Genomic DNA, 14251 nt, shown 5'->3' on the forward strand with positions numbered 1-14251 from the left:
GCCAATGGCCCATCCAGTCCAACACTCTGTGTCACATAGGAACATAAGAGAAGTTCACTTCGCAAATGAAGATTTAAGAAAGGTGCAGTAGTCCACGTCTGCTGCAGGCTCGCTGGTGGTTCTCAAAGGAAGAGGTACAAGGACTCCTTGAAGAAATCCCTTGGTACCTGTTGCATCAACCATCACCAGTGGTCTGACCTAGCCTCAGATCGCAAAGCATGGAGGCACACACACATATATATATATATATATATATATATATATATATATATATATATATATATATATATATATATATATATATATATATATATATATATATATATATATATATATATATATATATATTATATAATATATATATATATATTATATATAATATAATATATATATATTATATATAATATATATATATTATATATATTATATAAATATATATATTATATATAATATAGTGTGTGTGTGTATATATACACACACACACACATTGTGGCTAATAGCCACTGATGAACCTCTGCTCCATATTTTTATCTCACCCCTCTTGAAGCTGTCTATGCTTGTAGCCGCCACCACCTCCTGTGGCAGTGAATTCCACATGTTAATCACCCTTTGGGTGAAGAAGGACCTCAGAAGCTCCGCAGGGCCAGTCCTGGTTTGGCCTTGGGTGGGAGACCTTGAAGGAAGCCCAGGGCTGTGACGCGGAGGCAGGCAAGGGCCAACCACTCCCCTGGCCTCCTGCCTTGACAGCCACTCAGGACTTCCTTGGTGGTCTCCCATCCAGGTATTAGCCCGGGCCTGAACCTGCCTGGCTTCTGAGAGTGGATGAGATCGGGCAGAGGAGCCCTGGGCCACCAAGTGTGTTCAGAAACCAGACTTCAGGCTTTCTCTTAGCTCCTCCTCCTGCTGCAGAAGATGTGCACCAAAACGGAAGGAATGAAATGCAGCTCCGTGCAGATCTCATTTCTTGCTGCTAAGCCAGTGCAAGAGCTGCGTTCCGTGACCTGCAGTCTCCCTTTCCCATTCATCCTGTACAGGAGCTGTAGTTTTGTGGTCCATTTTAGAGGGTGCCCTGGAGAAGTGAGGGAAATGGTCTGTCCCTCCAGGCGAGGCCTTCAGGCTGTAACTTAAGACTCATCCAGGCACGATTCTTCAGAGCTGAGAGGGACTGGTCCATCATCTACATTGTGTAGGAGAGGCCAAACTTGCTGAACCTAAGAGCCACATAGAATAAACAAGAGATGTTTGAGAGCTGCAAGGCAGGAACATCAGATGTTTGCTAGTCACGGGGACACAAACGTCAAAGGAAAGGAAAGGCAGGCAAGCAAACAGGTGGGGGGGAGGAGAGGTGGAAAGAAAGCAACTTTAACTTAAAATGCATTCTCCAAACAATTGGCTGGCTCAGAGAAGGGATTTAAAGTTGGCTGATGGGGCGGTGGGGGCTTTAAGAGCCACACAATATGTGTGAAAGAGCCACACTTGGCTCCCGAGCCGCACTTTGGCCACCCCTGATCTCCCTGCTCATCCCTCAGGACTCTCTTGGTGTGACAGGTCCCAGAACTGGCGAGACCCATGTGATGGGATGAGGCAGCACCTGGGACAAAAGAAATGTGGAGCCCACAAGCAGTGTTGCATCTCTCCTGCCCCCTGTCGCTTTGAGAAGTTTATTGTGACTCTGAAGAGGTATATAGAGCTGGGGAACTGCTGGGAACCGCACACTGTTCTGCCTCGTTAGACACAGGAACATCTGCAAATGCCAGCCAGCTGGTCTTACTCACAGGATACTATGTGGTTAAGTGGAGAGGCAGTTAAATTCCAGCTCAGTCCTGCTTTCTTGATTGTGCAACAGGCCAGAAGCCGGGCATATAAGCAACTCCAGAGACAAGAAGACGACAGAAGATTGCAGGAGATGAAGGAGGAGCAGCGGAGGAAGGTGAGGAAGCAGCCGTTCGCTCACACCAGCTGGTCCCCTTTGCTTTGCCTTGTGAACGTCCGTGTAGGGCCGCTCTTCAAATTCCTGGGGAGGAAAAGGAGTCAGTTCCTTGACTTGAAATCTGAACGCCCCAGTTTGATGGAGTAGTACTAGGGAGGTATAGTTGGTGGCAGAGGCTGTAGTTGAAGCAGGGCACACACCCCAAGCAGAGCCTTCCTGGGTCAGCAGCACACAGACCCCCCCCCTCCCATCAGATGAAGAGGCTGAAGACTCAGAGGAGGGGGGGAGGAGGAGGCAGCTGGACACCCAACGCCCCCACCGAAAGAGGCATTTGGGGTACCTCTGTGATGGGCAGGAGGAGCCCCAAGAGTCTGACTCGGCCTGCTCTCCCTTCCATCTTCTCTTCTGCCCCCCACCCCAAGGCCTGCTGCCACTCTGGACATCCCCTCAAGTCCTTCCACGGCCTGAACCACCTCACGCCCATCACAAGACTCACTGCCGTGGCCAATCATCTCAGCGGGTTCACCATTGCCTGCCTCCACATCGTGACCCTGGGCTCCCTTGGGGGTTTCCCTTCCAGTGCTGACCCTGCTGAGCTTCCCAGATCTGAAGCGTGAATATTTATTTATTTATTTTATGATTTATATCCCGCCCTTCCCAGCAAGTGGCTCAGGGCGGCTCACAACATAGAATCTAACATAAATAGGGTTTAAACATTTAAACAGTAAAATAATTAAACATTTAAAACATTTAAACATTTAAAACATTAAGAGCAGCAGAAGTCTAATAAAACCACACTTAATTTCTTGTGCCAGTTAGTCATAGGCCAGCCGGAAGAGGGTTGTCTTACAGTCCCTGCGGAACTGAGCAAGGTCCCGCAGGGCCCTCACCTCTTCCGGCAGCTGGTTCCACCAGGAAGGGGCCATAACAGAAAAGGCCCGGTCCCTGGTAGATTTTAAACGGGCTCCTTTTGGCCCGGGGATGACCAGGAGGTTTTGAGTTCCCGATCTCAGTACTCTCTGGGGAACATGTGGGGAGAGACGGTCCTTCAGGTAGGCAGGTCCTTGGCCATATAGGGCTTTAAAGGTAATAACCAGCACCTTGTACCGGACTCGATAAGTTATTGGCAGCCAGTGCAGGTCCCGGAGCCCCGGCCGGATGTGCTCCCTTCTTGGGAGCCCTAGCAGCAGCCGGGCCGCAGCATTCTGCACTAGCTGCAGCTTTCGAGTTCGACACAAAAGCAGCCCCATGTAGAGAGCATTGCAGTAGTCCAACCTCGAGGTGACCATGGCGTGGATCACTGTTGCTAGATTGTCGCGCTCCAGGAAGGGAGCCAACTGCCTTGCCCGCCTAAGATGAAAAAATGCGGACTTGGCAGTGGCTGCTACCTGAGCCTCCATCGTTAAGGAGGACTCCAATAGTACCCCCAGGCTTTTGACCCTGTTCGCCGCTATCAGCGGCGCACCGTCAAAAGCTGGCAGGGGGATTTCCCTCCCCAGACCCCGACGACCCAAGCAAAGGACCTCTGTCTTCGCCGGATTTAGCCTCAGCCCACTCAGAACATGTGAGTGCTGGGGGGAAGGTGTGGCTGGGAAGGGTCTTCACAGAAGCGTCAGAGGAAAACCTTCCATCTTGTGAGAGAAGATTCTGTTTTCCAGCCTCTCCAGTACAAGGAAGCACAATGGGTAGTGGGTGATGCTGGTTATGGGGCTCTGTTTTGGGTCCCGGCTGCTTCCAGCTGAGGGAAAACGGTCTGCAAGGTTACAGGGACATCGCAGTATATGAGTCCCCCCCCCCCAGCTATGAAGAGAGCCCCAGAGGGGAGCCGCCTTCGCCTGCAGCAGAGAAGCAGGTTACAGTCCAGGAGACCAGCCAAGCCTGGGAGAGTCCTGGGGCGCTTTGGCTTTTGGAAGCTTCTCCCCTGAGACTCTTCACTGCTTTCAAAAGTGCCCCTGGACTTGAGCGTTGTTCCCCTCTCCCCCCACTCACACACCGTGATGGGACGGGCGCACAGTCGCATATGGACTTGCAGAAGTCATCTTGAGCTTCTCAGATCCTCTGGAGGGACATCAAAGTGGCTTCTGACTGAGCAGTGAGGCCTTCACCTGGTGAAGCCCACAAGGGGCTGTCTGGTGGAAGGGGGTGGGGGCTGCGCTTAGACCAGGGTTGATGCCTCATTCAGCCATGACGTTGGCTGGGTGCTCAAGGCTGAGGGAATGTGTGACTGGCCACATACCTGCCTCTGAGGATGGCGCTGAGGAGAACGCTATCCAAGCCCACGGTCCTGAGTGTCTCGTAGGAGGCTGGCTCAAACATGGCAGAATCTGACCAAGGGAGCATGGACTCTCCCAGGCTCCTGCCCTGAAACTCTCCTGGGTCTCTGAGGGGCTCCTGGACTCAAATCGAGGTCTTCTACTGCAGACCAACATGGCTCCCCTCCTGAAACTCAAAAATGTAATTACTTCTAGGTTAGGATCAGTTATTGTCGAAGCAAGTTTTAACCCCAGCCTTTCTAGATGGTCCTGCCTTCCTCACTCTGTCCCCATTTCCCAGCTGCCCAAGAATCATTTCTGCACGGGGCCATCAGGGGGAGGAGCTCCGGTAGATGATGGCGCTGTAGGGGAGAGAATCTCTGGACTCAGGTTTTGCTCGCAGGCCTTGGAAGTCAATACCATGAGCAGTGGCCAGGTACATCAAGACAGCTACACTCTCCCACTGAAAGGAGAGAAGCATTTGGGGCCAGTTCAGTGCCTGGAGAATTGTTAAGGGCCGCCCCACTTCCTTCAACCCCCTTCTTTCCAAAGTACTTGGCTATTATAGTTTGCATGGCGCAGGAACATGCGGAACGTGAGGAACCTCTCAAGGAAGACACTGATGGGTTGCTACTGCATGCACTTAATCGTTGCTATCTGCATTGTTGTTAGGCACATTTTAATTTTTTTTTTCTGTTTCTCAGGCAGAAATGTTGGAACTTAAACAAAGGCAGGAAGAAAGAACAAGAGTAAAAGCCCATCAGCGTGATCAGCAGAGGTAAATTAATAGAATCTAATACTTTGGCTTGGATGAAGCATTTTGAGATTTACCCTGCCTCTTACTCTGGGCGTTTTCGCACTGACCTTAATCGGCAGCGACGTCCCTCTTCACCGCGCAGGATCTGCGCGGATTTCGCACCAATTGCTGCGGAGCACCCGGAAGAGCCGCAAAGTCCCGCGGCTTTTGCGGCGCAAATGGAAACTGGGTTTTGGCGGTTTCCATTTGCGCCGCAAAAGCCGCGGAACTTTGCGGCTCTTCCGGGTGCTCCGCAGCAATTGGTGCGAAATCCGCGCAGATCCTGCGCGGTGAAGAGGGACGTCGCTGCCGATTAAGGTCAGTGCGAAAACGCCCTCTGTACTCAAATTTCTCTCAAGGTTTTCCTTATTGTGGAGTTGGGGTGAAGAGTTTGCCTGAAGGGGCTGCGTCGGACAGCTTGGGCATTACAGTCAAATTGCAGAATGCAAGAATATTCTTAAAAATAGCGACTTGAGTCTTCACGCTTGGAAATGTTCTCCGTTCAATCTGTCCTAACCCATGAAAAGCAATTTAGACTCCTATACGGCACTCCGCTTGTTAATCTCTGGCTTCTGGCAAGTCTTTAACATTCATTTCCCCCCCTTTGCTATTTCCAAGGGTGAATAATGCATTTCTGGACCGGCTGCAACACAGTCATCAACCTGGTGGAACGTGCCTGTCCAGAAGCCTGGGGTATATGGATTTTAGTAGCGACGACTGGGTGAGCAAGAAACCTCATCTTTTGAAGTTGTAAGGGGGGGGGATTAAATGTGGTTTCAGTAAATGTTTGATTCCTTGAGTAGTAATACATTCACAGCTAGGGGTGGGGGCGGCACAGGGGTGAGAAACTGCGTGGTCACTTCTGAGTTAGGAAGAAGTTGGGAGGAAACCCCCAACACGGGAGTTGCCACCGCCACGCACTGCAGGTTGCCTGGAATAGACCTCTTTCAAATCGCTCCTTCAGGATGTTACCACAGAAAGAGTCATGGGAAATGTCTGTGGGCAGAGAAATAAGAGCTCGTGTGCATGGTGAACAGGATACGGTCCCTAAATACGAAACCTTACAGGGCTGCTTCTCAGACCTGTTTAAAACGGCATAATTTGCATGGACCAATTCGCTGTAATATCCCAGCCATTGTCATTGGCTGGAGGAAGGGAGGAAAGGGTTAATGTCTTTTTGGCTCAGACTCAGTGGAGGGCCTGCAAAAAAAAAAAAAAGAAGAAGGGAGGTGCAGCTCTTCCGGCAAGCTGTGGAGGAGCTGAACTTCAGTGGGTTTTGGGAGGCGGAACAGAACCCCGAATTAGGAAACATTTAGATGCCTCCTGTCCTTGTGGGTCAAAGCAGCTTACAAATCAAATTTAAAATGTTCAGCATAACATCCCCAACGACTCCCTCTGTGACTTCCTGCCTCTGCCCGTGAAGAGAATCCCAGTGGCTGCTTTGGAGCACAGCCAGAGGGGGAAACCTGCGGCCCTGTTGGGGAAGGAAGGAAAGCTCGGAACTGGAGCCAAACTGCAAAAGGTTTCTGCCACTGCCTTTTCGTGGTTCCAAACTGTTTGAGCTTACAGAGGAGCCTGGAAAGAATTAGCCAGCAAACCTCCAAGGTGTTAGCCCTTTGATTCAGAGTGCTCTTGTACTGGGAAGCAATGCCTGAGACCTTTAAGAAATCATATGCCATATACAGTATACATTTGCAATATAAACACACGCTCCACAGCTGCTCCAGTTTCTTGTTTGGGCTGTTATGTCCCTAACAGTGAAAAGGGCCTCACAAGGGGGTGGTGAATTCCCCAAAGGAGTTTGGCTTGTGGAGAACTAAGAAGGCCTCTCCTTCACCATGGGGATAAGTCAGTCCCTTTGCTCGCTCTTGGCCAGAGTGTCCCTTATGTGGAGACACTGGAGGAAAAGCCCTCCTGTTGAGAGACAACTTAGGTGGAGCATACAAAAATAATCTGAGCCTCTGCTCTCACCATGAGAGCCAGCAGAGATTCTCACCCAGAGCACAGCCAGAGGTCTTCAAGACAACCTGCCCTGTAGCTGCTGCTTTTAACCTCCAGGCCATCCACTGTTCAGGGGGGTCACAGAATCCTTCAAGGCCTTTGCAGCTTGAGAGAGCTACAGCCAGTCTCAGACCAATGCCAGAAGGTATTACTCCTGTGGCAAGAGCAGGATGGTGATTTGTAAGACAATCAACAGCATTCAATAATTCCTTAGTATGCAATGGACGTAGACAACGTGCATCCAAACGTCTATTGTTCCAATGTGATTAACGCACTATAATGCCTCTGACAGTATTCTAGGGAGGAGTTCAGTGTTATACAGTCCAGTGTCTCATATTTCTGATCTCTTAGAAAACATATAGCACTTTACAGCTCTCTGTCTTTCGTATTGGATGTGTGTTTTCAGTACGATCTGTCTGTCTGTCTGTCATCCTGTCTATTGTCTGTCTATCATCTGTCTATCATGTGTCTATCTGTCATGTGTCTATCATGTGTCTGTCTCTGTCTGTCCGTCCATCATGTATCGACCGTCCATCATGTATCGTCTGTCTGTCTGGCTATTGTCTATCCATCTATCTATCTATCATCTATCTATCATTTACCTATCTATCATCTACCTACTTACCTGTCTACCTACCTACCTACCTATCTATCAGCCTCAGTGTCAGTGTTTATCAGACACTTCAAGATGGACTCCATCAGCCTAGCAGATGCAGGAAGGGTCCTACAGTAACTGGTCTTGCCCTCCTGTTATCTCTGTACTTGGCCGTCACTTTTCCCTTTCCTGAAGGTCAGACCAGAAACCAATGGGTTGAAATGAAATCAGAAGTTTTTGGCTAAACATTGGGAAGAATTTCCTGACAGTCAGAGTGGTTCCTCAGTGGAACAGGCTTCCTGCTTGGGAGGTGGTGGGCTCTCCTTCCTTGGAGGTTTCTAAATGGAGGCTAGATGGCCATCGGACAGCCATGAAGATCCTGTGAATTAGGCAGCTCATGAGAAGGAGGGCAGGAAGGGTCGCGTCACTGCTTAGTTCTCATGGCCCTTTCTTACATGCTCAGGGAAATGCTGTTTACCAGTTCGGGGTGGGTCAGCAGTTTTTCTCCGGGCCAGTTCGACCAGAGATCTTGGAGGTTTCTTTCCATCTTCTGGACATGGTGCAAGAGTCACTGAGTGTGTGCGTTGTAGGGGGGAAGGTATTTGTGAATTTCCTGCATTGTGCAGGGGGTTGAATTAGATGACCCTGGAGGTCCCTTCTAACTCTTACGATTCTGTGATTGGACTTACTATGAAGATTCCTTCTTCTCAAGGGTGAGAGAGACCCTCTGGACCCACCATAGTTGGAGGGTCACTGTTTAGCCTATCAGGCTTCCTAAAGGGTGAGTGACTGCCAATCTCCGTGACCATTGTTCTTTCACTGTTTATCTTTCCTTATATGGTTGGTTTCATAGGGTTCTGTAAGCCTTGTTCTCTGTTGTTTGTTTGGCACACTTTGTGAACTCTTAGCCATGGAAGTCTCCAGACTGAGAGGCGCCCCTCCCCCCCAGAAAGTGCAATCAATTTTCTGCCTCAAGGGACTGTGGGAAGATCCCAAGTGTATCAGAGTGTCTTCCTTGTTCTCAAGAGATGGAAGACAGACAGAAAGACAGAGATGGGAGACAGACAGACAGACAGATGGAAGACAGACAGACAGATGGAAGACAGACAGACAGATGGAAGACAGACAGACAGAGATGGAAGACAGACAGACAGAGATGGAAGACAGACAGATAGAGATGGAAGATAGATAGATAGATAGAGATGGAAGTTAGATAGAATGGGGAGGGATGGTGGCTCAGTGGCAGAGCATCTGCTTGGTAGGCAGAAGATCCCAGGTTCAATCCCTGGCATCTCCAACTAAAAAGGGTTCAGGCAAATAGGTGTGAAAAACCTCTGCTTGAGACCCTGGAGAGCCGCTGCCAGTCTGAGTAGACAATACTGACTTTGATGGACTGAGGGTCTGATTCAGTAGAAGGCAACTTCATATGTTCTATTAACCATCGCAGTCAGTCTACCAGTCTACTCAAAAAGGTGACTTGAAGAACTGCATAGCTGTGTCACTCAGTCACTTAAGGGCCTGCCTGTTTCCTGTTGTTGCCTCAGAAAAATTTCTGTTTCTAAAATGCAAACAGATGAGTGTTTTGAAATCCCATGAAGTTCTGTGGTCCCCTAAGCTGATCTGGTGGGAGTGCTTTGCCCTGCCTGATTGGAGAGAGCTGAGTGAGGAGGCGGCCTCTTTTGAGGGAAGCGACCAATTCCTGATGGTAAAAGCTGGCTGTCCCATCACATGTTGGAAGAATCCACTAATGCAGAATTCTTATTCCTGTAGGAGCCCAATTATTTCTTCTGAAAAGTGAATATCTTAGCCTCTACCCTGCCCCTTCCTGGTAAGTTTTCTGTGAAAACAGGCCTAGATTGGAATTACAGCGTTAGCTGCCTAGTCTTCAAGGTCAAAGAGAGCCCTACTGCACAGTTCCCCTGCTGGGGGAGTGGTTAGAAGTGGGGGCAGGTCCAGAAGGTGCCAGAGACTGTCTGTGGGTGAGGCTTGGGTGGGGGGAGGTTACAGAGGGAGGGGTGCAGATCAGGTATGTTGGTAGAAAGTACCGGGCAGAATTTGTCTAGCTGCCCAGAAGTCCCCTGGATTGGGGCATGACTCAGGAGGAGGCCAAAAGGGAGAAAAGGCCCGATTAGGTGACAGAACCCAAATCCCTCAGCTTTTAAGATCATCCCAAGATCGTTGCTGTTCTGTAGCCAGACTAGAGTACTTTGCCTGCCAGACAACAGGAGAGCCCCAAAACTTTGCAAGCTGGCCAGGTTATTGGTCAGGGCCCCGAGGAGAGAAGGCTGAAGTCCTAAATGGGGAAAAAAGAATTAAACTGCAAACCAAATGTCTCCATTTCTCTTTCTGGAGAGCCAGTTTGATGTAGTGGTGAAGGGTGCGGACTCTTATCTGGGAGAACCGGGTTCGATTCCCCACTCCTCCACTTGCACCTGCTGGAATGGCCTTGGGTCAGCCATAGCTCTGGCAGAGGTTGTCCTTGAAAGGGCAGCTGCGGTTAGAGCCCTCTCCAGCCCCACCCACCTCACAGGGTGTCTGTTGTGGGGGAGGAAGGGAAAGGAGATTGTAGGCCTCTCTGAGACTCTGTCCTTGAAAGGGCAGCTGCTGTGAGAGCCCTCTCCAGCCCCACCCACCTCACAGGGTGTCTGTTGTGGGGGAGGAAGGGAAAGGAGATTGTAGGCCTCTCTGAGACTCTGTCCTTGAAAGGGCAGCTGCTGTGAGAGCCCTCTCCAGCCCCACCCACCTCACAGGGTGTCTGTTGTGGGGGAGGAAGGGAAAGGAGATTGTAGGCCTCTCTGAGACTCTGTCCTTGAAAGGGCAGCTGCTGTGAGAGCCCTCTCCAGCCCCACCCACCTCACAGGGTGTCTGTTGTGGGGGAGGAAGGGAAAGGAGATTGTAGGCCTCTCTGAGACTCTGTCCTTGAAAGGGCAGCTGCTGTGAGAGCCCTCTCCAGCCCCACCCACCTCACAGGGTATCTGTTGTGGGGGAGGAAGGGAAAGGAGATTGTAGGCCTCTCTGAGACTCTGTCCTTGAAAGGGCAGCTGCTGTGAGAGCCCTCTCCAGCCCCACCCACCTCACAGGGTGTCTGTTGTGGGGGAGGAAGACATAGGAGATTGTGAGCTGCTCTGAGTCTCTGATTCAGAGAGAAGGGCAGCGTAGAAATCTGCAATTCTTCTTCTTCTTCCCTCAGTAAAGTGCTGTTATTGAGATGACGCTCCACTGATGGGCAACTCCTGTCCCGATTAGCCTGGCAGCTGCCTGCTGATACCGGCAGAGGACGGCCTGCCCTCCCTCCGGTTCTCTGGAGGCTTCCTTCCCATCCCTTCAGAGAGATGCAGCCACAGGGCTTTTAGCCTCTTGCTGGGCTCTTGGAAGGCACCTCAGCTAGTAGCTTTCTTCACCTCTTCCTGGAGATCTTCTGCCTTCCCACTGCTTTCTTGCCCCTTCGGTACCTTCTTTGGAAGGTTCCGTCTGATCAGCTGCTGACACTTGGTCAAGGCTCTTTCCGATTGGCTCTGGAATCTGAACTTTAGGAGCCCCCTGAAAGCATCCCTCTTAACAGCAAGCCCCGTTCTGAGCTTCTTCTTAGTGACCTTTAGCCTCCCCTTAACAACCAGTTGCTTCACCAACTGAAAGCTGGTAGTAAGGCTTTGAAACCTGCCTCCTGGCTGTCCCTTTACAAAGCCCCTAATAACAATAAGATATATTCGGAAATTGTTATAAATCTAGTCTTTTGTTTCCTTCTTAGAGATCTCTTTTTCCTCCAACGTCTGGAGCTCCCTTTAGGGATATTCCCCATGTTGAGAGGAAAAGGAGGGCACCAGTTGTAGGCACCCCCCCCCCCTTATCAAAGGCTGGGCTCTTTTGTATTCAGTAACACGATCTCTGGTTTCCATTTGACAGGATTCTTCACGCAGCTCTTTTATCTGGATTCAGAGAAGGAAACTTGAAGAATGACTCCGGGAGCGATTTTCTGTCTCTGCCTATTTCCGCTTTGTTCAGATACTCTGCCTGACCGCCTCTCGCTTCTCTCTTACTCATCAGCGTTCTAAGCTATTGATTTGGTTCTGTAACTCTGAAGGGATTTCAGATCAGTTCTCCTCTGGTCTGGTCTTTATTGCTTACACACTCTGACTAGGAAAAAGCGGGAGAGCTTTTTCCGTATACCTACTTGTTTTTAACTTATTGATTGCTTCTTTGTATCTGCTTTGAATCTTTTTTTTTTTTTTTAAAGATGACAAGAATTACAAAATGCTAAATAAAAGCTCAAATCCTCTCTGGTCAAATATCTTCACTGGTGGGGCTGTAACAAAATGGGGGCTTACAAGCACTGCTTTCTGTTGCGGGGGCGGGGGGAGAGTGAATGAGGCGCTCCTCTGTCCAATTCCTTTCTACCCCCACCCCCCATCCCAGCCATAGGGGAATCAAAGAATTGTAGAGTTAAAAGGGATTTTCCCCCATGCCATTTAGTTCCTCCTCTCCTGCTATCAGATTGACCTCTGTTACCTAAAGCATTTTTTGATGCACAGCTACTCAGTTCTTTTATTTTTAAAAATCTGTAGCACTAAAAGATCTGAAAAGTCTAGACTGACAGAGTTGTAGGCCGATTCTGCATTGATGTTTAAGCCAGCTTTTCTGTGGATTGAAGCTGGCTTATATAAATCCGGAGTATCCTCGAACAATCCACACTGTCTGGGTGTGATGAACCCGAGGGCTGTATTGATTCACTTTATCCACAAGGTGGCGGCATTGCTCTCATTGCTTTTGGACTACGGATCCTTATGGATCCACGTGATTTCTGCTTTATTGGTAGCAGCCACCATGCTGTGTCATGATTCCAAAGATGCAGAAAGGCTTAGGGAAGTCGTACACCCTTGTTCTACTGTTGCTGTTTCTCTTTGGAGTGGGGTGTGAATGATGGCAAACGGCCTTTGCTTCCAGACCTCTAATGTGCTTTTTTCATGGCCAAGATGTTCTTTGGTACCATTGGCTGAAGCTTCCTCCTGGACCACCCGCTTGGGGCAGGGAATGGAGGGACCGTTTCATGGTTTGAAATCCTTTTCTCAGTGGCAAAGAGGCTGCTGCTCTGTCATGGTGTCTAGCCAGGGGGGTTATGGAATGGGTTCTAGAATTAAAGCACATGGCACAGCGTGCTCTGTTGGAAGGAAATTCCTTTCTGCCTCCACTTGTGGACCACCTGATGGGTGTCTGTTGTGGGGGAGAAGATATAGGAGATTGTAGGCCGCTCTGAGACTCTGTCCTTGAAAGGGCAGCTTCTGGGAGAGCCCTCTCAGCCCCACCCACCTCACAGGGTGTCTGTTGTGGGGGAGAAGATATAGGAGATTGTAGGCCGCTCTGAGACTCTGTCCTTGAAAGGGCAGCTTCTGGGAGAGCCCTCTCAGCCCCAGCCGCCTCACAGGGTGTCTGTTGTGGGGGAGAAGATATAGCAGATTGTAGGCCGCTCTGAGTCTCTGTCCTTGAAAGGGCAGCTTCTGGGAGAGCCCTCTCAGCCCTATTCGCCTCACAGGGTGTCTGTTGTGGGGGAGAAAGATAAAGGAGATTGTAGGCCGCTCTGAGTCTCTGTCCTTGAAAGGGCAGCTTCTGGGAGAGCCCTCTCAGCCCCACCCACCACACAGGGTGTCTATTGTGGGGAAGAAAGATAAAGGAGATTGTAGGCCACTCTGGGTCTGTCCTTGAAAGGGCAGCTTCTGGGAGAGGCCTCTCAGCCCCACCCACCTCACAGGTTGTCTGTTGTTGGGGAGGAAGGGAAAGGAGATTGTAGGCCGCTCTGAGTCTCTGTCCTTGAAAGGGCAGCTTCTGGGAGAGCCCTCTCAGCCCCACCCGCCTCACAGGGTGTCTGTTGTGGGGGAGAAAGATAAAGGAGATTGTAGGCCGCTCTGAGTCTCTGTCCTTCAAAGGGCAGCTTCTGGGAGAGCCCTCTCAGCCCCACACACCTCACAGGGTGTCTGTTCTGGGGGAGAAGATATAGGAGATTGTAGGCCGCTCTGAGACTCTCTCCTTGAAAGGGCAGCTTTTGGGAGATCCCTCTCAGCCCAATCCGCCTCACAGGGTATCTGTTGTGCGGGAGAAAGATAAAGGAGATTGTAGGCCGCTCTGAGTCTCTGTCCTTGAAAGGGCAGCTTCTGGGAGAGCACTGCGGTCATGAGGGCCCTTCTGCGACACCCACGATTGAAGGAATGCAACTGTCTGCAAAATGCTGTCATTTTCTGTGTTGAGTCATCCTGAAAGTTTCGTACTCTATAGTGACGATAGGGAAAATTTTTGAAAGTCTCTCCATTCTCCATTATAGCCTATGAGATTCATGAGAGTGAATAGGCCCATAGGGTTAGTGTTAGGGTTTGAGTCATAGCTAGGTTCTGGTGAAAGTTTGGGTTAGGTTTAAGTTTGGGTGAGAAGTACCTTTCATATCATACTGAAAGGTATACTCTTGAGGGGAAGAATTTTTGGGATTTTGCCCATTCTCTATTATAGCGTATGGTGTTCATTACAGTGAATGGGCCCATAGGGTTAGGGTTAGAGTTGAGGACAAAGTTATGTTCGGGTAAAAATTGCGGTTTGGTTTAGGGTTGGGAAAGATGTATTTTTCATATCACACTGAATGGTATGCTCTTCACGGGGAAAAAATTTGGATGTTCTTCCATTCTCCATTATAGCCT

The 14251-nt window shown here is 49.8% G+C and overlaps 1 protein-coding gene across 2 annotated transcripts in view; it reads left to right on the forward strand.

Moving 5' to 3' along the window:
- Positions 1-11854, forward strand: part of EPSTI1 (epithelial stromal interaction 1) — a 36305-nt gene extending 24451 nt beyond the window's left edge. For both annotated transcript variants that reach the window (XM_060233575.1, XM_060233574.1), the window contains exons 8-11: positions 1847-1930; positions 4887-4960; positions 5597-5699; positions 11478-11854. In XM_060233575.1, coding sequence (XP_060089558.1) covers positions 1847-1930; positions 4887-4960; positions 5597-5699; positions 11478-11531 — 315 coding nt within the window. In that variant the 3' untranslated portion in view covers positions 11532-11854. The remainder of the gene's footprint in view (positions 1-1846; positions 1931-4886; positions 4961-5596; positions 5700-11477) is intronic.
- Positions 11855-14251: the final 2397 nt, after the last annotated feature.

Source organism: Heteronotia binoei, chromosome 3, assembly GCF_032191835.1.
Source record: "Heteronotia binoei isolate CCM8104 ecotype False Entrance Well chromosome 3, APGP_CSIRO_Hbin_v1, whole genome shotgun sequence".
Classification (NCBI taxonomy): domain Eukaryota; kingdom Metazoa; phylum Chordata; class Lepidosauria; order Squamata; family Gekkonidae; genus Heteronotia; species Heteronotia binoei.